We start from the raw sequence: 23,949 nt of genomic DNA, 5'->3' as shown, positions 1-23,949 counted from the left end.
AAAAGTTGCAGCTCTTCTGCTAGAACAAAAAAAAAAAGGAAGTGGACCAGTTACACTGGTTTAAAATAAATCTAAAAAAGAATGCAGAAATCACATACCATACCTATTTTTTTAAAAAAATATTACTTGATAAAGAGAGTGATATAAATATTGCCTCAATAATTCAAAAATAGGTGATATTTTTGCTGAGTGTTTTTTGAGTCGATGAAATATGTTTCCTTACTATTTTTATTTTTTTTCTCACATATTTTCCTTAAGTAGGTGAGACTTTCTTTTCTTCAAATCATTGTGTCAGGATATAGATGTCCTGGTAATAGCAACAGTCCATAGTAAAACATTGTTTTGAAAAACAGCATACCAAAAGTGGACTGAAGTTTGATCTGCTACACATGGTGAATTATTTCCTAACTTGGCCTGGAGGTAGGGAAAATAGATCGTCAGGTGGCAGACAGTTATCTGATGTTTGTCAAATAAATGCGGGATTTAATATAGTGGTATGAACTTCATTATCATCCAGAAGATAAACCATCAGAATTACTCTTTGACTCAAATCTAAGTAACTTACCGTGTGCTTTTTGTCTTTATCTTTCCTTGATACAATTTTAGAGATACACTTAAATGTCATTTAACTTTTTTTTTTTTTTTTTTTTAGTTTGATTTAAATAATAGTGCTGGACATCACATATTGGGAAATACTGCTTTTTTTTTTAAAAAAAGGAAATATTACATTTATTATTTCTATATATTTAGGAATTAAAGTCCAAGTAATGATGGTTTGGGGAAAATATGTATTTTCACTTTATGTGTCCTAAAATTAAAGCTCATTAGCACATGACTACTTCATTTGATTGGCAGCCGTCTAGGAGGTGACATTGTAAGGTGGGTTGTGTATATGTGCTGGGTTGACTGTACATACGTTGTAACTGTGTTATGAAAGTCAAGGCTAGAAGTCAAGTTTTTAAAAAGTGGGTCATGCAACTTTCTAGTGCAGTGCGGGGAAGGTTTGCAAGCATTTGACTGCTGCTCACATTTTAACTTGCTTGAAGGCTAGTACGTGAGGTGTGTACGTATGTACATCCACTCCCGGGGCAGGCAGCCAAATCTCTGGATTGATGAACTGACAATAAAGAACATATCCCTTAGATTTGTGAAGATAGATTGAGGAAAGAAAAGAAACACGCATAAAATGTTTTCTGCATTGCACCATCAGTCACGAGAATCATAAAGTTTGAAGCAACTCTTGGACATCCGCATTGCAGTGTCCAACATATTTTCAGACCCAGCATTGATTTTGCTCCATCATAAAAACCTTCCATTATTTTAGCCTGTGCATCTAATTTGTATCCTTTCCTACCTGCCAGTACATCATCTCTTCTTAACATCTGTGGGCTTTTTCTTTGGGGGGAAAAAAAAAATCACATCAGGATGCTTTTGTGTTTTCCCTTTATCAAAACTTTTTTTTTTTTTTTTTTTTTTTTTTTTGTGGCAAATATAGGTTAAGGATGTCGTTTTGCAGTTGATTAATGAAGGCATCTTAAAAGATAAGTCTGTAGTCGGTGAGGACTGCCCGTTTCCCACAGTGACCTTTTATTCCTCCTCTAAGTACAAGAAAACCCACTTACGTCTGTTTTATAAATCAGGTAAAGAAGTACAAAGAAAAACATGAAAGAAAAACCAGAAAAGAAAAATGTGATGTTTGCCATAGAATGAGCAACAAAAATTACCTTCTCCACCACCTCCCCCCCTTTTTTTTTTCTTTCTTGCCTCACTTCCAAACGACTGGGAGGAAAACATGAGAGGGAACAGGGAGAATGCCAAAGATGGTTGCCACTGGCACCAGGATTGGCATCAGCCCCTCTTTGTTTAGCTCAGGATGCCTGTGATTTGTTAGTTGGCATCCGCATTGCAGTGCGGAGTGATGTTACAATATATTGACAATTTCCAGATCTAGAGATGTCAATAGTCCTCTTGGTTATTTATATAAGATCATAAACTGCATCTCTTCTGCAGGAGGAAATAAAGACCAACATTTAATAAAGTTCCCATTGTGGACCAACTTCCTATGCTTTTCCTTTTCCCTCTTTCTCTTTTGGTTCAACCCACACACACACACTTTTTTTTTTTTTCATGCCCAGAAGCCTCATCTTTTTTTTTTTTTTAAAATGTGGAAAGAGTTACTATAGCTTTGACATAAGCTATAGTGCTACATCTGCATCTGATATGGTTTCGGGGGAAATTTATGCATCTCGAAATCATTTCTGATATATAGTTCATTAGACTTTTGCATCACATGGCCGCAAGGCAGTATTTCCTTTAAAGCTCAACCTCTTTGTTATTCAGCTTCTTCTGTGCCTATAGCCCGGTTGGCCGCAATTTAGTCCATTTTTCCTATTTCTCTACATTAGCAAAGGGTCATCTATAACATTCTGTAACCCCTCCCACTTTATCTAAAATGTACACACCATTTGGGAGTCACTGCGTTTAAATCCATAAAAATCCCTGGATGTTATTGATGCAGAGGGCTGCGCTTCGGCTGTTTCGTTGCTACAAGAACCGCCATTTTGTTTGTGAAGTGCCAGGCGAGGGGGAAAAAAAAGGCAGACAGTGTGCTTGATGCCAATAATGGTTGCCAGTGGCACCGAGGTTGGCATCAGACCCTCTTTGTCTAGTTGCTGAATGCCTTTGATTCGTTGGTTGGCATCCGCATTGCAGTGGGCACACTGGAAAGTTTCTGACAATCCCTGAATGAAAGCTGCTTGCTTGTTTGCTGCTGCAAACCTTAGCTAATGTAAAACCCTTTCTTTCTTTTTTTATTTTTAGGTTTTTTTTTTTTTTTAATCTCTTAAAATTAGGACAGATTAAAGGCAAAAAAAAAAAAAAAAAGGAGGAAAAAAAATAAAAAAAGAAAGCTTTAAATGGCCTCCATTTTCCCAAAGATATTAAAGATGTCCAATGATTCCTGGGCAGGTGGTACCTCTTCCCCATATTGCCTTTGTTATGGCGTATGTGAAAGCAAAGCAAAGCAAAACAACACACAAGAAGCACGCTAGCCTCGCACCACACACCTTCCAGGGACACACGTGTGCTCCCTCTAGGATGCGGGCTGTGCCAGGAGGAGGGTGTGGAGGACCAGCCAAAGGGAGCGATGTGCACTGTCCTCCTTAGGACTGAGGATTGTTTTCAGTCACATCACGACGTACCCTCCATTCCCACCCTCCCCAAACGTATGCCAACGTGTGGAGAGGACCTCACTTTTCTTTCCAGTGTAAATGATTAGAAAAATACACACGGGTAAACCTTAAAAACCTGAGTTTTTAAGGTCTGATATAAAGCCGGCATCCCGGAATGTTTCAGTGCTGCAACCAGAACGTGGCCCAGATTCTCAGTGCACAGTTCTGCACGCCAGGAACACCAACCAAAAGGCTGAAATAATTTTGGTTGAAAGTTTCCTAGATAGTTAGCATTCATATTGCTTTCTAGTCAACCGCCATTCTCAGGTTAATTAATCAGAAGGATTAGCAGGTCTACCCAAAGCTCCGCACAGAAGGAAGCCTGGCCTAGGGGAGGCCTTGGGCTGCCAGGCTGTGCCCTGCCTGGCGGGGAGAGAGAGCCGGGTTGGGTGAGGTCCTGGGGACTGGGCTTTCTCAGAGGCAGCGCCGGGTTCCGAGGAAAGAGAGAGGTCACAACACACGGAGACCTTTAGAGATCTCAAGAGATAGTCCCTGTTGTCATGAGTTTAACCAGATTAGAGTTTGAAGGAAGTCAGCCTAACTGGTTTTTGGACTGTACTTTGCCCTCCTATGAAACATGTTTTGGAGGCTAACGAGAGTCCAGGAACCTCCTGGCTCCCGACAGAGAGGCGTTTGCTTTAGCCTCGTGGCCCCCTGAACACTGGGATCCGCTGTTAGATGACAGCAACTGTTGTCTGATTGCTAAGTGTTCACTAAAGTGCGTTCGGAAGTTTTGTGGAGAACCACGACTTGTTTACAGGGCGGGGGGGAAGGTGGAATCCTGCTTGTGTTTGAAAGGGAACCCTTCCTGGTTGTCACATGCCATCAGCAAGGAAGTAAACGCCGGGAATTGTGTTCCTCCTTCAGCCCCTGACTTTCAGAATCCTTTGGGGGCGACAATTATTTCTTTATGAAAAGCCCGAGGAGATAATTGTTTGCGAGTTGACAGCCTGCTTGAACATTTTAATAAATTTCCCTTCGTTTGCAGGTATTTCCCCGTGATGGGGAAACACAAAGCTTTGGCAATGTGTGAACATGAGGCTGCTGGCTAGGGTGATCTGGGGTGTGCTGGCCTTGGGAGAGGCTGGTGAGCACACAGCCTGTGAGCACGTTTGATTTAGGGGGAGCACTGCCGAGCTCTCCTGCCCAGCATCCTGTCCTTGACTGAACTCCTGAACTCCAGGGCTCATTTGTTTGCCTTCTGGCTCGCACACAGTTCACCAGATAAAGAAGGGCTCTTACTGGCATGTCTGATGCCTAGGCTTAATGAGACCTTTGTGGGAACATATATAGTATAAGATAAGATACATAGCAGTTTTCTCGCCGATAAGAAGAAAACGCGGTCTGAGGGGCCAGCAGGGTGCTCTCTCTGTGCCATGATGTCCCTGGTATGAGATGGCATGGCCAGACACCTCAAGAGTTAAACTCTGAGGCCCCACATGCCAGCTGGGGAAGCTTGGCATCTGTGTTCTGATATGGCAAACTGAGCTCTTGCATGGCTGTTAATATGATCTCACTTTTCAAAGGGAAAAGAGAGAGAGGGAGGGAGGGAGGGGGAGAGAGGAGAGAGAAAGAGATAGGCTCATTTGTTCTATCAATTATGATTTCCAGATATTTAAACACTGTAACGACTCTCGTTCTAGAGACAGCAAAGGTTGGTAACATATCCCAGTGACAGTGTTAGGCACCCCTCCGCACTTGTACTCTCCCCCCATACACGCACAGCTCTACGTATTTTGTGATAAAAATATTCATCGAGATAATACGTTTGGATTTGCAAATGTAGTACACTTTTCCTCCTGTGTGGCAAAAGAACTCCACAGGTAAAAGAACTGAAATGACGTCCGTTATTCTGGAATAGTGGTAATTTGGGGGAAATGTGGACTGCTGTGGCAGGGGGTGATAGTTGGGCTTCCAAAAGGTGACCCCCCCACCCCCCAATAGTGCAGTAGGTGTCTGGAGACTTGGAGCTGGACAGGAGCCATTCAGAGAGCCCTCTCATTGCCCCTGCTTTAGTTCTTTAACACTTCTAAAGGGGTACCTTGGAAGTATACCTACAGATAAATGCAATTTAGATTTGGTAGGGTTTTTTTTTTTTTTTTTTCTTTTAAATTTACTTGTTTTCCCCCTGAATTTTGGAATTGGAGAGGAAGCTGCCCGAAGGAAACCAAAGTATTCATCCTCCATTAACTTTTTCCTTTCCAGTTTGGCACCAGGATTTGAAACAACCACCCAAGATAGCTGACTTTCACTGAGCTCGGGGGATGGAAACCCAGACCAGGGGGCTTCTTAAAGAGCCCTTTTCTAGGAGGACTCTGGCTCTCCCCACCCCTGCCAACTGGTTAATAATTTAAGCATCTAAAAGGGGAGGGACCCACTGGATAGCTGCGTCAGAATTTTCTGGAATTCCTAAGGTTGAGATACATTTTCATTTCTGTCATCCCGGTGGCTGACACGATAAATGAACTTTCTAATAAAAGGAATAATGAGATGGCTTTGGTGGGAAGTTTAAGATCTGCAGAGGGGGTACCCCATTCTCATGGAAATAGGAAATTCTTCAATGCCCGTGAATTATGGGTGAAGGCCAGGGTGATCCCCGGCTCTGAAAGTAGCCTTTGGGTGGGAGTTTCTCTGCAATGTGTCACCAAGAACAGCTCGTCTGCTAGTTTGAAGTTGATGCAAGTCGAACTTGGGACACTGAGGCGATTTTTTTTCAGTGTCTGTGCTGTGGCAGAGCAAACGATCAGCCAGCGTCAGGTTCAAAGCAAAGTTTTCTAACTTTTCCCTCCATCCTTGTGGAGGAGGAATACTTTTAGAAATCTCAAGGACTGGTGGTTAGGCGATCGGAAACCGGAGTTATTACAGCAGCATGCCTCGGTGCCAAGCATAGCAAGAGGGAAGCTTCCTCTTAATCACGCTCCCTTCTCTGTGGCCGCGCGGTATGTCTTCTCATGTTAGAGTGCATTCTCGGGCCCTTGAGCTCCAATTATGCGATGTGGTTAATTTAACTGAATTCAGTTGTGAGGATTTGGCATCGAGCACAGATCATCCGATGGCAGAGAACTTGTGAAAACCAAGTGTGCTTGGTGAGGAGTGCGTCTGTGGGGTTAGGCTTGTAGGAGGCTGAGCATTTCAGGATGTGAGGCTAATGGGACTTGAATGGTTGGGCTTTTTGGTTTTGTTATATTATTCAGAAAATTGAAAGAAATGGCTACCAATTAACCAACGAGGTGGAAAGACCTTGAGGCTGAATTGAAGGCCACACATTATTCCCTCCCCCCAATTTATTTTTTCCCCCTGGAAATTTAAATTAAGTGATAGTCTAAGATGGGATTGCAAACTATTCTTGTGCATAAGTATATGGTTGTACTGAAACACTTAGATACACACGTTCTCTCTGTTTATAATGATCATTTATACAGGACAGCATTGATGAATCACAGACAAATTAAAGAACTCTGAATAAGGACTATATAATTGAAAATATGGGGTGATGGATGAAGTAATTTTACTAGCTGAGAGTTGCCTGGAGGTTGTATATTTTCAGAAATCTAAGTCAGTTCAGAGCATGTAGTAAGTTATGGCTGAAGCACAAATTAGTTGAAAATGGGATTTATTTAAGTAAGTGCAAAAAAAAAAAAATCAGAATGGCCTTTGAAAAAAGATTATTTAACCAAGATATATGCAGTTTTAAAATTCTGGTTAGCTTCAAAAAAGAAAATCCAATAAATAGTATTCAACTGAATTTTAAAACACATATATCTGCCACAAAACTACACAAAAGCAGTTAACAAGCATCTGTTGTTATTGTGACATAAATATATATTCTGATGTTGAATGAAGCTGAATATTTCCCCCCCCCTCAAAACTTGCTTGTTCAAAACTCACATTGAAAAAAAATACATGGAGAAATGTATTGTTGTTCACAGGAATGGTAGAGTTCAGAACACAAATTGAATCATGAGCCCCGATGTTCAGAAAGTTATTTGAAAGAGGGCGAATTCTGTAATTCGCAGGGGATTACCTTTACGTCTAGGTTAATAACAGGAGGATGTCAATATGCAGTGTTTGCCCCTCTATTAGCGAGTTCTAAAGTGTGAAAAGTGTTCCTGCTTAGGACAACTTGTATTTTATTATTCTGACATCTGTAGTTTCTGGATGGATTACCTTAAATTTGCTATGCTATGTTAAAAGCCTTGTTTTATGAGGTCGGTCTCCGCTTCTGGCCTTGGTGTCAGGAACCCTGCTACGTGATGCAACTTGCCTTGTTAGGTTTAATTGACCAAAGCTGATGTGTTAAAACAATTCATTTGTGCTGTAACTTATGCCCTGGCTAAGTTGCTACCTGAGTCCTTTGACCTTGACTTGTCTGGGTCATGAAATGGCTGCAAGCTGTTTGACCTTTCCATTGTGTAGTAATGTCACTGTTTCCTCTTATTCTTTTATGGTAATAGCTGACAAAAAGCCCCAGCCCTGACTTTACACCCCAGTGGACTGGAGGCGTCCCTCTGCACAGCTCCGTCTTCTGTGTGACATGGTCTGGCTGGAGAAGGGACGTTCTTTTGTTCGCTGACAGTGATGGGGACAGATTTGCAGCCCTCCTTGCGGTAGGAGGTGAGGGATGGTGTCCTGGCTTGGGGGGGGAGGCATTTGGGTTTCTTCTGCTGAGATGTTCAGTTTCCGTGTTTTATGAGGATGCATATCACAATTTCCTTTCCCCCACTCTTCTGAGGTCAGCTTTTCAGCTTTTTATATTTATGGCTTCCTTAATAATCACTTTTCAACATTTTCAGCTGTTACAATAAAAATATTTTATTGTCCTTATATAGGGTAAACGTGGTAAATTCAGTTATGCTTTCGGTTACCAATGTGTAAGTCCTAAAACGACTGACTTTTAAACTTCACCCTATAAATTTTGGTCCAGTTTTGGAAAATGCTGTATGCTCAACATGTAGGACAAAAAAAAAAAAAAAAAAAAAAAAAAAAAAAAAAAAAAAGAGAGAGAGAGAGAGAGAGAGAGAGAGAGAGAGAGAGAGAGAGATTGCAACTTTGTGTTTCATCTCATAACATAATTTTAGAGGAAGCCTATTTTTTCGTGACTTAAATAGCCACATTTTATGACATAGTAGTGAACCATTAGTAAAATTGAAGTTTCATTTCTGTGGGGGATCTTTGCCAGTATGAGAAATTAAATATTTATTTTAATGGGTATAAAAATTGTTTTCTTTTCTATTCTCTATAAAGAGCTCATGTGCAAAAGCAGAGAATTTTATATCTGTGCTCTTCTGCAGCAGTGAAATAATTTTATTTTTAAAATATTGGAAATGCCTTCTAAAATGTTAAAACAGATATTTTTATCCTACCAAATTTTTCTTTGCCAAATATGACATTGTAGTTCATGATTTTTTCCTATATTTGCCAGATTAAATATTTAAAATCCAAGCTGTTACATTTTATTTTTACATTATTAGAGGGAAAAAGGAAGTTTAAGTTAGAATGTGCATTTCCTGATTGGTATGCCGCATACTGTTTATACATGTGTGTGGGTACACTGACAGATGAGACACAATGTGGTGCAGGCAAGAGAACCTTGGGGAAAAAGCACTCCATTTTTCTGTTCCCATTTTAAAAAACATCTGAAATGGCAGGTGAGAGGGTTTTTCTTCCTTTCTCTTGTTGTTGTTTTAAACTATTACTCCCCCAGGAATGTTCCCAATAGCAAGGAATTAAAATTCCTTTTCAGCATTAATTATATCGATAATCCAGCACCCTCTGATCTCAGGAGAGAGGGTGAGTGAAATGCACTGGATCTGATGTTAGTCAGTAGCCTCTGCTTCTCTCTCCTCTCCTACAAAAACCAATAGAGACTCGAGGATATCTCTCTTGCCCTTTTCTTATGCAGGGGTGTCCTCGGTTGTGGGGCGGACGCAGGGTTGGGTTGGGATGTGGTCAGTGGGCTGATGGATCATGTGCAGTGTGGGGCTGTGGTGCAAAAACAGCAACCAGCCCCTGAGGATTTAAAAAATGTCTATACCTTCTTCCAGAAGTCTGCCTGAGTTCTCCCATTGAAAGCCACTGAAATGGATCTCAGCTGTTGAGTGAGAGAGGTTAAGTTCCTGGACCATGGGTAATTGGTGCGTGCATGTGTACACGCCTGCCCTGTAGAGCTGAAGGGAAGTTAGAGAAACAAAGACAGAGGTAGGGCTTACATCTTGCTGGCATTACATAAGAAGGCAGGCTCATCCATAGACTGAGTAAATAGTGTGTAGTTGAAAGTATGCTGTCATTCTCTGAATTTTGGATTGCTTTTGGAGTTGAGCCCGTCTCCCTCCCTCCTGCCTTTCCGGTCTTTGTGGAGCATAGAAAGTAAATGCAGAAGTCTGACATTTGGGTTCTAGTCTTGGTTCTGTCCTTTATCAGCGTTGTGACCTTGGTCAAGTCGCTGAAGCAGCCTCCTTCACAGGGCTGTTTTAGGGTCACATGAAATAATTAAGGTAAGTGGAAACGATACTGCCAATAATAGCCATTATTATTATTATAAAGGGCCATAACCTAATGCAGTGGTCAGCAAACTCATTAGTCAACAGAGCCAAATATCAACAGAACAAAGATTGAAATTTCTTTTGAGAGCCAAATTTTGTAAATGTAAACTTCTTCTAACGCCACTTCTTCAAAATAGACTCGCCCAGGCCGTGGTATTTTGTGGAAGAGCCACACTCAAGGGGTCAAAGAGCCACGTGTGGCTCACGAGGCGCAATTTGCCGACCACTGACCTAATGTATACTTCCAGATAAACTACCCCATAGTGAAGAGAAGGAGTGATTGGGCATTAAATGAGGACATCAATTACTTGTTATATATTTCAGATGATAAGACATTCCAGAGAAAAAATAAAAAGTCCTGATCATAGTAATGTGTATAGATATTTGTTAATAAATCTCTGAATGTAGGCACGTGAAGTTAGCTAGTTGTATGTAGTTTGAAATTGATTTAAATTGGAATGACTGTGGGGATTTTAGCAATCCTTTATGTCAGAATTACCAGGGAATTCATTTCTTGGTCAAGCTAGGAGTATTTGAAAGGAAAAAAATAAAATAACTTTATTAGTGGCACTCTGAGTAATTAACTCAACTTTTGTGTTGAATGAAGTGTATCCTAGCAAGCAACTCATTGCAATTCTCCATATTCCATTATACTCCAGTAAACGCACAAGACTTTTATTTACCAAAAAAATTAAATTGCCAACATTTGGGAGTGCTACACTTATGTTTTAGATTTAGTTGGACAGAAGTGATGATGATGTGGCTAGACTGGATTGTTCTTGAAGAGAGCAAGCTGCTGGTTTTTAGATCTAAGCCTGAAAACGTCTTACTTAAAAATGACCTCTGGTTGAGTTGAAACGCAAGATGTTTAATTAGTTACATGAATTGTTTTGATTTAATTGCCATTTAACTCTTCTTTTTTTAGGCCAGTCTTCCCCATTCGTCCTTTTTATGGCATTGAGAAAATTAATTAAATGATCTCTGGAGGAAAAGAAAAAGTTCACATTTCTTACTTAACAGTGATTTCACTTTTACTAAGAACAACTGGGAGCAAAATGGGAAGTGGTTAACACATGTCCTTTTTCTTTCCAAACTGGATTTGGGATTAGTGTTGACTTGAGCGGCTCTGGTCGGTTGGATCCATGTGGTCAGGAAGCCGCTGTGCGGGCTGGATCCCCGGGGAACTGGTCATGGGGCTTGCAGTCCAGGGCCTGTGGGTCGCTCCCCTCCCTCACTTCGCACAGCAGGTTTGGAAAGTGGACACAGGATTAGCCCATATCCTCAGTCCCTATGAGGGAAGTACTTTACATCCCATGTCACATTGATGCAGTGCAAAAAACAAAGCAAAAATTCAAACTCTTATATGAAGCCTTTTATGACCATAGCCAAGGGGTTCTAGCCAGGAGTTAATAGGAAAAGTTACCTCACTGTTTGCTCATCAGTTAAAGGGTAACTAGGGTGTACAGCCAGCAGAATCAGAACATTGATTAGCTTGTTTAGATTCTGGCACATACTTTTTAATAATCTGTGCCATACCTTTTCTTTTTGAGAATATACCTGGCTTTTAGTTCTGTGCATGCAGTACACACAAAAGTTACAAAAACATGGGTTTTAGCTCAGGAAACAAAATGCATGTGAAAATGTTAAAGATACAGAAAAGGTATTGCTGTGGACGGCGGAAGGATTTGGTATTTTGTCTTTCTAATTCATTGGAAAGAGCTTTGTTGACACTCATGGTTTAAAGTTGAAGTTGACTTAAAATGGGAATGCATACATGGTTCTTAAATATTGGTTGTCTTTCAGAGCCTTCTGGACATGGTAACATATTTCTTTAAATTTCCTGATGGTGAAGCATTAATATTTTTGGATAAGGCTAACAGTTATCATGTAACAGTATCTGTTCAGTCTCCAAATAAGGAAAAAGCTGCTTATAGTAATATGAGGATCACTGGTCTTACAATAATTAAATAGACTTGTTATACTACATTAATCTCTTTTGGAACATTTGGAATGACTTCTTAGTACTAACAAACACAGCATTAGGGTCTACAATTAATCTGCTTTTTGTATCCAACATTTGTATAATATAAAACATGTGTCTAGAGAAACATATTTCAGGTTTAGGATAGTTCATAGGAGGACAAAAGAAAATTATATTGGACCGTTAAGCAATATGATTTCAAATACTGATAAAATATGGAATTCATTTCGAGTCAGCATAGGTAAATACATTATTTTTAGTAAGATTTTGTTTTTCTGAGAAACCATGTTTGCGCTCTCAGAATTACTTCTCCCCTGAGATCCAGGTTTTGTTCATGACCCACAGATATATGCTATATGATGTGGAAGCATTTTTAAAATCTAATAACACAGGAGGTTGTGTTAACACCTTGTGAGCTGCCATTGATACAGTTATTTATTGGTACCTGCCATTGATCCAGTTATTTATTAATCGTAGAGAAAATGTAGGAGACCCCGTTTTAAAGTCTGCCTGGTATTGTCCAGTGTTTCATAGAAATGGTTTAAGTTAATGGCAGACTGTGCAGTCACTAAGCAAGTAGCATATAACAGATTTGTTGAAAGGACTTCTGAGTTAGGATTAGGTTAACATCTTCTGTTGTAGAAGCCCCAGGAGGCATGATTTCCTCCTCAATGTGGGCTCCTTATTGCAGTTGATGTGAATCCAGTTTTAGGTGCTCCAGTTACAGGGAGAACATTTTGTGAAGGATGAAGAATTAGTTCAATTTTAAGACAGATTGCATGCGTATTCACAGAGTACTAGGGAAATGCAAAGATTATTGAGTGGTTTGCATCCATTTTAGACCATGTGCCTGGGACCAGCTAATACATTGTCAGGGAAAAACACGATGTAGCAACAATATTAGATCATGCAAATGAGACTACTGAATAGTAATAGTTATGGGCAATATTTTGGAAAACACTGATTAGTGACAGTTTTATTACAGCAAATGTATGTATCAAGTCCCCAGATTTCATTGTAATGCACTGAAAACAGATGTCAAAGTGTCCCAAACAGAATTTCATGCTTAATCTACATATTGCATGGAAAGTACAAACAAACCATTTAGAATTCTGTTATTTAATCCTTTTAGAAGGAATGAAAATATACAATTTAGATCAACTCCATTCTTTCTTTTAATTTCAGTTTTTGTTTTCTAGGGCCTGGTGATAAATTATTATTATTTTTTGTTTGTTTGCTAGTCTCTTAAGATGCTTATGGGAGAAGATACATCTACATATGGACATGGTTTTAGTTAACGTACTTTGAACTGTAAGTTTCTGAACATAAGGTCTTTGCATTAAAAAAGAAGAAAAATTAGGCTCTAAATTATTTAGTGGCCCGGTAATGGAATTACCTTCTTCTGCTCCTTTGTTTACTGATGTGGAATTTCACTCTGTGCCAACGTAGTGATTGAAGCAGCATGCTGAAGGAGAAATAAAGAAAATGAGGTAGGCTAACTGCTGTTTGCAAGAGTCTGGGGGCCTTTGGGCCTCTCTGTGACTCAGTTTCTTTATCTGTCAAGTGAGGGAATTGGCCTGAGGACTTCCACTGTCCCTCTGGTTCTGGCATCCTAGGAATTTGGCCTCTAGTTACCTTGGCTGAAGGGCATTGCCCTTCAGATTAAGCAATATTTAATGAAGCTTAGCATACTCTTATTAAATATGGGATTTTAATGCATTTGTTTATTAAAGAGAAATAGAAAATGTGTAACTTGACTCTTGAGTAACATGCTCATGTTGCTCAATCCGGAGTTCAATATCAGATCGTTTGGTTCAATCTAGATAAAAAGCTTTCTTTTTTAAGAAAGAGGTCTTTAGCTCTTATAATTTTAGAGCTGGGAGAATCCCCAGAGACCTTCTCACTATGCAGCTGTGGGTACTGAGACTAAGAGAGGCCCAAAGACACTTCGGTTGCTTGTGTTAGTTTTATTACTACAGGGACATAAATAAGCAAAAATAAATAAATGAATAAGTAAGTAAATAAAAAAAGTAGAGGAGTTATTTTTCAAAGTAGCAAGCAATTTTTTAAAGGAACATAGAAGAAGCCCTAGTGGGTTTGGCTCAATGTATAGAGCTTCTGCCCCTTTACTGAAGGGTCATGGGTTCATTTCTGATCAAGGGCATGGCCAGGGCCAGGTCTTGAGCCTGCAACCAACCAATGTGTCTCTCTCACATTAATGTTTTGCTCACTCTCTGTCTCTCCTCCTCCCTTCCACCCTCTCTAAAATGGAAAAATATCCTCAGCTGAGGATATAAAAAGAAAGGAATATAGAGGAAAATCTTAATTAAAAGTTTGTTATTATCATCTGTAACTTATTGAGATCAATTGACTCCTGAGTCCAGTTTTTTCTTCTGTACCTTTTCATAGTCTTTTCTATTGAAGTCAGTCTGCAGCCATGGTCCTCATAAAAATGACTCCTTTCTCTTCTATTTTCAGTGGATGGAAACTACTATTTAAATATGGTCAACTAATATGGAATTGATGGTGGTTGGAAACAGAAAGGATCCATTAAAAATATTACTGCCAGACTTCAATAACATTGTAGGTCATGTTTGAGATTGGTTGTAAGAAAAACCATTTTTTGAATGTTAGTTATTGGAAAAAAAGATGGAGCTGGTTATGAGGATCTGGTTTAGGTTCTGCTTCTTGGATTTCTGTAATTTTCAGATTAGTTTAATAATCACTATATCTCTATTTTCCTTTATGTGGTATATATCTCCCTTCTTAGTTTTAAACAATTGCTTTTTAAAGTTTAAAACAATCATCCATGTACTTTATTTTACTTTTCTTAGCTTAATTTTTAGAAACCAAACATATTAAGTTCACAAGTGGAATTCAGTTCCAAAGGGAAACTTTACATGAATCCTTTTGCTAAGGTAAGAATTCTTTTATAACACTGAAGATGTATCTGTAAATTGTGCTTTAACAATGTGTTTCTGTATATCAAGGCATACTTGAATACAGCAGTGATTAAGATAAGGCAGAGATATTAGCAGTAATGGATAAAGTTTAATATCAGCTACTTCTAATAGCTAATTTCCATTTTGATGGTTTATGTTTGGGAAAATTTGAAAGCATATGAAATGGGGCATGATTGTAGATGGAAAAATAGATGAATAAAAGATAGATATTGTGCAAATGCATGACCTCCAAATCAATGGAAGTCTTATGGAGCACTCCATAAAATAGATAATAAGTATTTGATAAATAAATGAGTATAAATTATTTAAACTGAATGGGGAATATTAGGGGCAAATCAGATGAATATTATTAAGAATAATACAAGGGAAAATCTGTTTTTTACTAACACTTTTTTTTTTTTGTATCTCCACTGGTATAAAAAATGTAATTTCCCCCTCATATATACTTTAAATTTTAAGAACGAGTATGTGAATAAGAGTATGTGAAATGTGATATTCATATTAGCAGTTGAGCTTATTCTGGAATCAACCTGTAGGTTCACATGTTTGTTTACCTATTGTTCACTGCATCAGTGGGTAATTTCATTATATTTTCTAAGGTTTGTTTTTCTGAGCTTTGGAGTGAGCACTGACTGTACTTGGCAGTTGTGAGGAAGAGATGAGAAAGTGCTTTTGAGTGCTTAACACTACCTGTCTTATTGTAGGTACTCCATAAGGTGTTTGCAATTATTGATATTGCTATGATTTTTAAATCAGTAATTAGAATCAGTACATTGTAGCTAATGAGCATTTAATTGTTCATTGAATGCTCACACCTATGCTGAAGATTCAGGAGGACTTGATCTCCCTTTTAACAGAACATTGTTAGGGAACATACGCTGTCAAAAGTGGGAAAATATTAACATAGCAAAATCTAAAATACAGTATTGTAGTTGCTATGTAATGTCTTAAATTGATCCTTAAAGAAGAGAATGGTAGAGAACCACAGCAAATCATAATGCTCATTTCAGTATTTCTAGGTGACTTATTGAATAGCCTTTTCTCGGAGCATAAAGACATGCTGGATTCCTGTGTACATCTCTTCTTGGAATGCAATATACCTTATTTCTGTCCATTTTTATAAGGTCTTCCATTTGGGTTATAAAGAAATTCCAGACATAAATATAGTCAGAAACAAAAGAAAACATATCTATAACTGTTGCCTATAGGGAATACTTGAGGGAATGGTATTTATGCAGGAAACCACGACTTTAAAATTCCAAACCTTTTCATGAGCTTGAATAGTGATATATATTATTTCTCCTTTATGTCTCCAATAGTACTTAAAGTCCACAAAAAGTTTGGAAGAGATAAGAGAGTATTTTCTGTAAGATTATTCTCTGAAGAACAATTTTGACTGTTTAGTCTTTTATTAAAAATGTTACAAAATTTAAAAACTCATTTTATTGGCGATATACTTTAAGTGCCTAAAATATTTTGGTGTTGGCAACTTTTCCTCACCAGTCACTGAATAATAACAACCTTTGTCTTATTATTTGTTTTACCAGTCACTATTGTTTTCCAAAGTGTCTGTATATACATCCATGCGGTATATTAATTTTTTATATTTGTATATGATTACCATGGTTCTGCATACATCATATAGTTAAGGAAGTAGAAATAAAGAATTTATTAAAACATGCCCTTCAAGGGAAATATATAACTCTTGGGGTAAAGGTGGAAATTGGTTGAGGAATGCATTTTATTGAGTAGAAGTCTATACTGAGCAGTTTAATATTTTAAGGAGTTAGGGAAAAAATAGTGAAAATATAGATAGCCTCTTCCAAATAATTTACAAGTAGAAAACAGAGGATAAGGCTACCTTGCTAGTGTTTCTGACAAAGAAAAATGCAAAAGGTAGTGGAACAATATACAGCTAACTCACAGTCTCACCAACTACTATATATAGTTAGATTTGCTGAGCTCTTTGGGAGTAGACCCTGAGGGACTGTAAGGGAAAGGTCACTGAGAGGAGGTGAGTCGTAAGCTGGTTTATCTCAGGGGTCATAGAACAAAAACAAAACAGAATGAAAGAGATAACCAAGAATCTACCTCTTATCAAAATGAACTCTGTTTGGCAAAAAGATACACTGTACTTCTAATTTGATCTGGTGTTTTGTTTTTAAAAAAATTGCTAATAAAATAAAAATATAATAGGAAGCTTTAATCCTGGTGCTGAAATTCTCAATACTAAATGGCTTTAATATTTCTCTCTTAAAATGTGGGTAGTAACATTGAATTCTAATATCTAAATTATTTTTATATGTTGCTTAGCTCTTAGATTTTAGTGTAATGCTATATAGAATATTTTTAAATGTTTTATTAGCACCCTTTTATTCTAGTATTTTTTGTTTATCATCATATCTTGAATGGGAAATGTGAATATATACTTGGCATGTGTTATACCATCTAATGATTTGTTTCAGATATTTTAGAGTTTAGAAGATAACTCTATAGGCAGTTTAAAAAAATCTGGAAAGCAGAATATTCTGCAAAAGACTATTTTATTGAAAAATATTCTGAATTCAATTTTGTGTCCAGTTTATATCACTGATAGTATTTTAAAAATTATCCTGGCCGGTGTGGCTGAGAATCATCCCACGTACCAAAAGGTCATTGGTTCAATTCCTGGTCAGGTCATATACCCGTCCCCCAGTAGGGGGCATGCAGGAGGCAGCAGAGCCATGTTTCTCTCTCACATGGATGTTTCTCTCTTCCTTCATCTCTCTTTAAAATAAATAAATTTTTTTTTTTAAAAATCAAGTGGGGCTCCCAAACTCAGTAGAAAGAGAGAATTGTTTCAGTTTGATGAGGTGTGTTTTATTATTGGGCTGACGTATAGGATCTGGTGCAAATTTATACTTTTGTTACTAAAAGCAATGGACTGATAAGAGTGACATACTCAACCATTAAACAACCCTCAGCTTTATATATTGAATTTTCATAATTAATTTGCTCTTAGTAAAAGATACCTATTTCCTCATATAGATAATTAGAGAAAAAAATATAAAGTGAAAACTATCCTTTGACTATAACCATATATTATAGCTATTTTAAAATAGCATTTATCTTGAAAGGTTACCAGGCTTATTTCCTGAAGATAGAATGCCTAGTGTGTGAAATTCTTAGTTCCTCTATGCTTTCCCTGCTCCTCTGATTGATGCTCAATAAAAAAGTGGACATACGTTTTTAGAGGGCAGTGACCACCTCTCTTCTTTTTTAAAACTACTCTTCCCTTCATTGTATAAAGGGATGTACGATGTTGATTGTATAGTTGACTGTTGGTTGTTATAGGTGAGTATAATAAGGATTTTGATCACTGGCATTTAAAAAGAAATCTGTCTCAGTTTGCCCTTTTATGATAGCATTTTAAAGCCATTCAATCTGCAAACAAGTTGCTTAGTCACTCAACAAGTATTCACTGAGTACTGAGCATGCATCGGGCACTGTGCTAGGTTCTGGAATTACAATCTAGAGAAGACAGACGTTTTACTAACTTGACAGTAGGAAAAGACAATTTAAAAAGAATTATCTGATGTTTATTGACCTTTCTTCTAAACTGAAAAGCATCGCCATTAGATGTTTAATAAATATTTAGTGAAAAGAGTAATGGTAGTGATTAGCTAAACATCAAATAAAGGAAATGACTTAGGAAAACTTGTGACATTTCTGAGAAAAGAATGAGACCTGAGAATGGATTATTCTGATGAACAAATATAACTTTTTTCATCTGTGTGACATATATTTTTGTAGTGTATGTGTGGTAATCACAAGCATGCTCGGTGGCATCTTGGGGCTTGTAGCTTTTCTTGCAGGAACTTGGGAACATTTCAGGCTTCCTTTCTGAACTCTGGCCTTGCTCCTAACTGGAGCCATTGCGCTGGCTCTGAGCGGTGGCAGCACCATACCATTCAGACGTGAGAAAATTGAGTACCGTAGTGAAGCTTGGAGGAATAGTGAGTATCCTTGGGGCTTTGCGATGATGATTACAATTCATGGAACAAACAGAAGACTAAAAGGTAGCATTGTGGGTACACCCAATAATTTCTCCAACTCCTGGGAAGGCAGCAGATCTATTGCAGGTTTTGCAGTTAGCATGTCAGCCTTGGGGACTTATCACTGGAGAAGGTGACTAGGAGGAGTTAGGGAGAAGGTTCTTGCTGCCATGAAAACTGCCTCTGAGACTGAAATCTTTAAAAAATTTTAAAAAATCATTAAAAAAAATTAAATCATTTTTAGCTGTATGACTTTAAGCAAGTGTTTTAAACTTCCTTCGCGCCTTTCCTTCTGTGGAAATGGAAATCCTAATACCAATCTTAACAAAAGCTTTTTGTAGGACTAAATGAGTTAAGGGCTTGGAAAGGCCTTGCATAGTGACCTGATTGATGCTCAATACATCACTTGAGTTAAGGTGGGTGGGATTTTCTGGGTCATAATGATTTTCTGAAATGCTTTTGAGTAAATAGTTGTCTAGCTAATAAGTAAATATAGTAAATAATTTACTATATAATAAGAAATAAGTAAATATATATACATATACATACATATACATATATATGAGGAAGGGAGAGGGAGAGAGAGATGGAAACATCAATGATAAAAGTGAATCATTGATCAGCTGCCTCCTGCATGCCCCGTACTAGGAATCTAGCCCAAGCCTCAGTCATATGCCCTTAAGTGGAATAAAACCTGGAACACTTCAGTCTGTAGGCCGATGCTCTCTCCACTGAACCAAACTGGCTAGTTAGTGAGCACTTCTGAGAGTTTTATCAGTGTGACTTGTTTAATCCTCAGTAGCCGTGTGAGGTACTTTATTGTCCTTTCATAAATGAGAACTCTGGGGTTGAGCTAGTTAAGTGACAGAGTCCAAATTTGTCTTTGGAGTTCTTTCTTAACTCTAATTCTAGGTGGTAATGTTATTCTGTCCACGTTAGGGTAGAAGGAAAATGTTATAATCTCTGCATATTAAAAAGATAAGCTTATTTTAATTTAGTTATATTTTAAAAAGGATTCAAATGACCATTTATCTTCCATTTGTCAGTAGTTACTTTCAATTTTGAATTATTCTAACATACAAAATAGAGTTATGATTTCCAAGTCAAACTCTTCTCCTAAATTAAGCAGTCTTCTCATTTGTTGTTTTTTCCTATCCTGTTGTGCTTTTGTATGAGAGCCTGAAAATGGATGTGTTGATTGTGTAGGCCCCAAAGGTTACATAGGGAAAATAAAAAGGCCTTAAAGAGAGGATTAAGCAAGTCAAGAGCCAGGCAAAGCAACCCAGCTCTTCAACAATAAACATCATGGTCTTTATGATTGATTTTTTATAAAACCCTCATTATTCCACTCACACCATGCTAAATTAATGGTTTTCCTTACAAGTCTTAGGTTGTTATTTCTTCTGCTTTTCTTCTGATTTGTTAGGAAAGTGGGGACATTTTCTCATGTGTATTGACATCTGTTTACACCTGAGTAAATGTACTCTGGGTCCTTACTGTGATAACAGTTTTAAAAAAATATATATTTTATTGATTTTTTTTTACAGAGAGTAAGAGAGAGGGATAGAGAGTTAGAAACATCGATGAGAGAGAATCATTGATTAGCTGCCTCTTGCACACCCCCTACCATGGATGTGCCCACAACCAAGGTACATGCCCTTGACCAGAATCGAACCTGGGACCCTTCAGTCTGCAGGCTGACGCTCTATCCACTGAGCCAAACTGGTTTCGGCTGTGATAACAGTTTTTTTTTTTTTTTTTTTTTTTTTTAAAGAAAATAGATACATGAAAAAAGACATATATTTTTATTTCCATAATAATTTCTTAGTTAAAATGTTCTAAACAGACTCAAAACTATTTTAGAATTGTGTGTGGTTTGTAGGGTAGAAACTCCCCTAATCCCTATGCCTATGTGTTTTATTCACTCTTTGGTTCAGTGCATAGACTTCCTTCTTATATAAAATAATGAATGTTAGTGAGAAAGATAATGTGATGGAAAGATCCACAAAGGACTTCCCTTTCTCTTCAGAAACACAGGGATCCCTCTTATAATTACTGATTTATTTTATGGTAATAATTATTATTAGTAACTAGAGGCCTGGTGCATGAAATTTGTGCACTTGGTGGGGGCCCCTCAGCCTGGCCTGCACCCTCTTGCAGTCTGGGATCCCTCAGGGGATGTCTGACTTTGTGGGCAGCAGGCCTCAGTCAGCAGTCAGACATCCTTAGTACTGCCATGGAGGTGGGAGAGGCTCCTGACCACCAAGGTGCAGCTCCTGCATTAAGTATCTGCCTCCTGGTGGTCAGTGTGCATCATAGCGACCAGTTGTTCTGCTGTTCTGTAAATTTGCATATTAGCCTTTTATTATATAGGATAATAATAAAAATAACTACAGCATGTTGAGAATGTCTTGTGTACCTAATGTAATCATTATAGTTACCCAAAGAAGTCGGTATTATTATCATTTAATCGTTAAAAGACATGGAGCTTAATTATCTTGGACAAATCTCTAGTCAGATAGCTAGGAAACAATAGAGCTAAAATTTGAACCCAGGGCTGCCTCCTCCTCACTCATATTTCCAACTTTGTTACTGCATCTCCATTTAAAAACGTGTTCTTCAATCTCTCCTAAGTAAAACATTTTTTAAAAAAAGAGATATAAGTTCCATTTTAGAATAATACATGCCTGTGGGGCTGAGTTAAAGAGCTGTCAGCAAATCTCAGTGTGGTTTAACTAGAGGAAGAAATGATTACATGTTTTCTTTTTTTCCTGCCTAGTGTAGATATTTCTTCTCTCTGCCTGCCTGGATGTGCCTTGATTTATCCCGCAGACATGGCTATTCAGGCCCTTACCGAGCAACAAGTGGCAAAACTTTCTCTGTTGTTCACAAAACAGTCACACGTACTGACTTTGTGTATTTGCCATAAAACCCGACTATAGATACTTTTGTTTTCCCGTTTCTTCCACTTCCTCTCAGAGATGCTTTACCACAAGAGCAGTGATGGCCTGGCCGAGCCAGCTTGAGTTTGCATGGCCCCGCGCACTCTCAGGGCTGCTCCTGCCCTCAATGAATGAGGAGTTCATTGTCCTCAAAGACTTTATGTTAAAGCCCTTCACTATGAACTTCCAGGCAAGATGCTGGTCTTGCCAGTTAGTTACACAGAAACTATTCTGTCCCGGCTGGAATGTGGCAGTTAAAACAGGAGAACTTTGATCCCCAAGATAAAGTGGGTTCAGACACTCGCACGCTGGTTGCCATTCTACCAGTTTTTATTTGTAGGTGATTTTCCTCAGTTTAATCTAAATTCCTTCCACCGATGTCCAGTGAATGGTGAGAAGACATAAACCAATGAGTATTTGGCTTAAAAAACACACACACACACAAACAGTTTAACAGCCAAGGCAGCTCATTCTCCTGGTCAAGAATCACAGAGATAGTTATGTCAGTCAGTTTTCTTTTAGAATGTGTGTCAAACTTTAAACTCTGGGTATTATTATCTTGAGATCTCTCTTTCTCTCTTGATATTTATGTGGTTACTTAATCTTTTAACCATGTCAGGATTGTTTGAGCCAGCTCTGAGATAGCAGTAACAATAACAAGTTACAATATCTGATATTTGTTAAGCACTTATTATATGCCAGGTACTGTGCTGTTGAGTGCTTCACATAGCATATCTCATTTAATCCTTACAACTACCTGATATGGAAGCCATTGCAGTAGTTTCCAGGTTTATACAGCAGGGGGTAAGAGGAGTAGCAGGCATCTGAACCTGTGTATTCATTTACCTGACTGCCTGGGCGAGTCACCCCCACTTTCAGGAACCTGTTTCCTGATATGTAAAAAGCAAACAAACAAACAAAAAACAAATGCTTTTGCATTCCTGGTTTCAGCTTATTATTAACACCAAATAAGAAAAGCTAGCCACACTTTTGAGAAATATGCAAGTATATGAGATTACTTTAATGGCATCAACTCATTCTAAATATCATATTTATATATTCAATTTTAATGAATAATCTCATAAAATAAATCACATCCTATCCTATATAATAAAGAACTAATATGCTAATTAGACAAACCAGATGACCTTCTGGATGAAGCTGGGGCTGCGAGGGCTGGCCGAGGCTGTGTGGGGCTGCAAGGGCTGGCTGAGGCAGCCGGAGCTGGAAGGACCGAGCACCTTGCATGAATTTCGTGCATTGGTCCTCTAGTCTACATATAAAAAACCTAAGTGACCATTACTATCGAACAAATGGAACAATTGGAATGACTGGTTGACTGGTCGCTATGGCCTGCACTGACCACCAGGACAGATGCTCAATACAAGAACAACCTTCCATGGCCAGCTAATCTCCCCCAGCTTCTCCCCCCTGGCTGGCAAACCTCCCATAGTCCCTTCCCCCATCCTTCTAGCCCTGTCCAGCAGCCAATTGTCCTGTCTGGCAACAAACAGTCCCCCAGACCCCAGCCCGCAGCCGGGAGGCCCTGGCCAGCCTGGCCCTGATTGGGACTTGGCAAGACAGCTCTGATAGGCCCTGATCGCCAGCCAGGCCTAGGGACCCCATCTGTGCACAAATTTTGTGCACCAGGCCTCTGGTCACATATAAGTTGGACCCTGCAAAGTGAACCACCACGTATAACATCATTACAATTTTCATATTTATATTGCTGCTGATTGTATAAATCATCTGTATTTATTGATAGAAAAAAAGTCATTGAAACAATACTGCATTTTATTCCAGAGTCTCATGCTTAAGTAATTCGTTAAATATTTATTGCTCTCATGCTGCCCTTTGGTACTAGTTTGGTAGGGGAGGGGAAGACTGGTAAATATCAAAAGAAAGAATGGAGGTACTAGTTCAGTCCATAGCCAACAAAATGAGCTAAGAAGTTGAATAATTATTGAGAAATGTAATCAGGGTAAGATGACTTAAGCATTTAAAAATTACTCTTTCTGCCCTAGCTGGTTTGGCTCACTGGATAGAGCATCAGCCCTCCGACTGAAGGGTCCCAGGTTCAATTCTGGTTGAGGACATATACCTCAGTTGGAGGCTTGATTCCTGGTCCTGGTTGGGGAGGCAACCAATGGATGTGTCTCTCTCACATTGATATTTCTTTCTCTCTGTCTCTCCCCATCCTTTCTACTGTCTCTAAAAAATAATGGAAAAATATCCTCGGGTGAAGATTAAAAAAAAA

At 38.5% G+C, this 23,949-nt stretch overlaps 1 protein-coding gene across 16 annotated transcripts in view; it reads left to right on the top strand.

The window, feature by feature from the left end:
* Window positions 1–23,949, top strand: part of NFIB (nuclear factor I B) — a 221,980-nt gene that overhangs the window by 8,131 nt on the left and 189,900 nt on the right. Inside the window, exon 3 of one of the 16 annotated variants that reach the window (XM_036434089.2) lies at window positions 262–1,401. The exons of the other annotated variants lie outside the window; for them this stretch is intronic. Within the exon in view, the coding sequence (XP_036289982.1) occupies window positions 262–302 (41 nt within the window). The 3' untranslated portion in view covers window positions 303–1,401. Of the gene's footprint in view, window positions 1–261; window positions 1,402–23,949 lie in introns of those variants that run through there. 16 annotated transcript variants of the gene reach the window in all.

Source organism: Pipistrellus kuhlii, unplaced genomic scaffold, assembly GCF_014108245.1.
Source record: "Pipistrellus kuhlii isolate mPipKuh1 unplaced genomic scaffold, mPipKuh1.p scaffold_m20_p_12, whole genome shotgun sequence".
Taxonomy (NCBI): domain Eukaryota; kingdom Metazoa; phylum Chordata; class Mammalia; order Chiroptera; family Vespertilionidae; genus Pipistrellus; species Pipistrellus kuhlii.
Note: the sequence above shows the minus strand (reverse complement) of the source record. Positions and strands in the feature narration are given on the sequence as shown.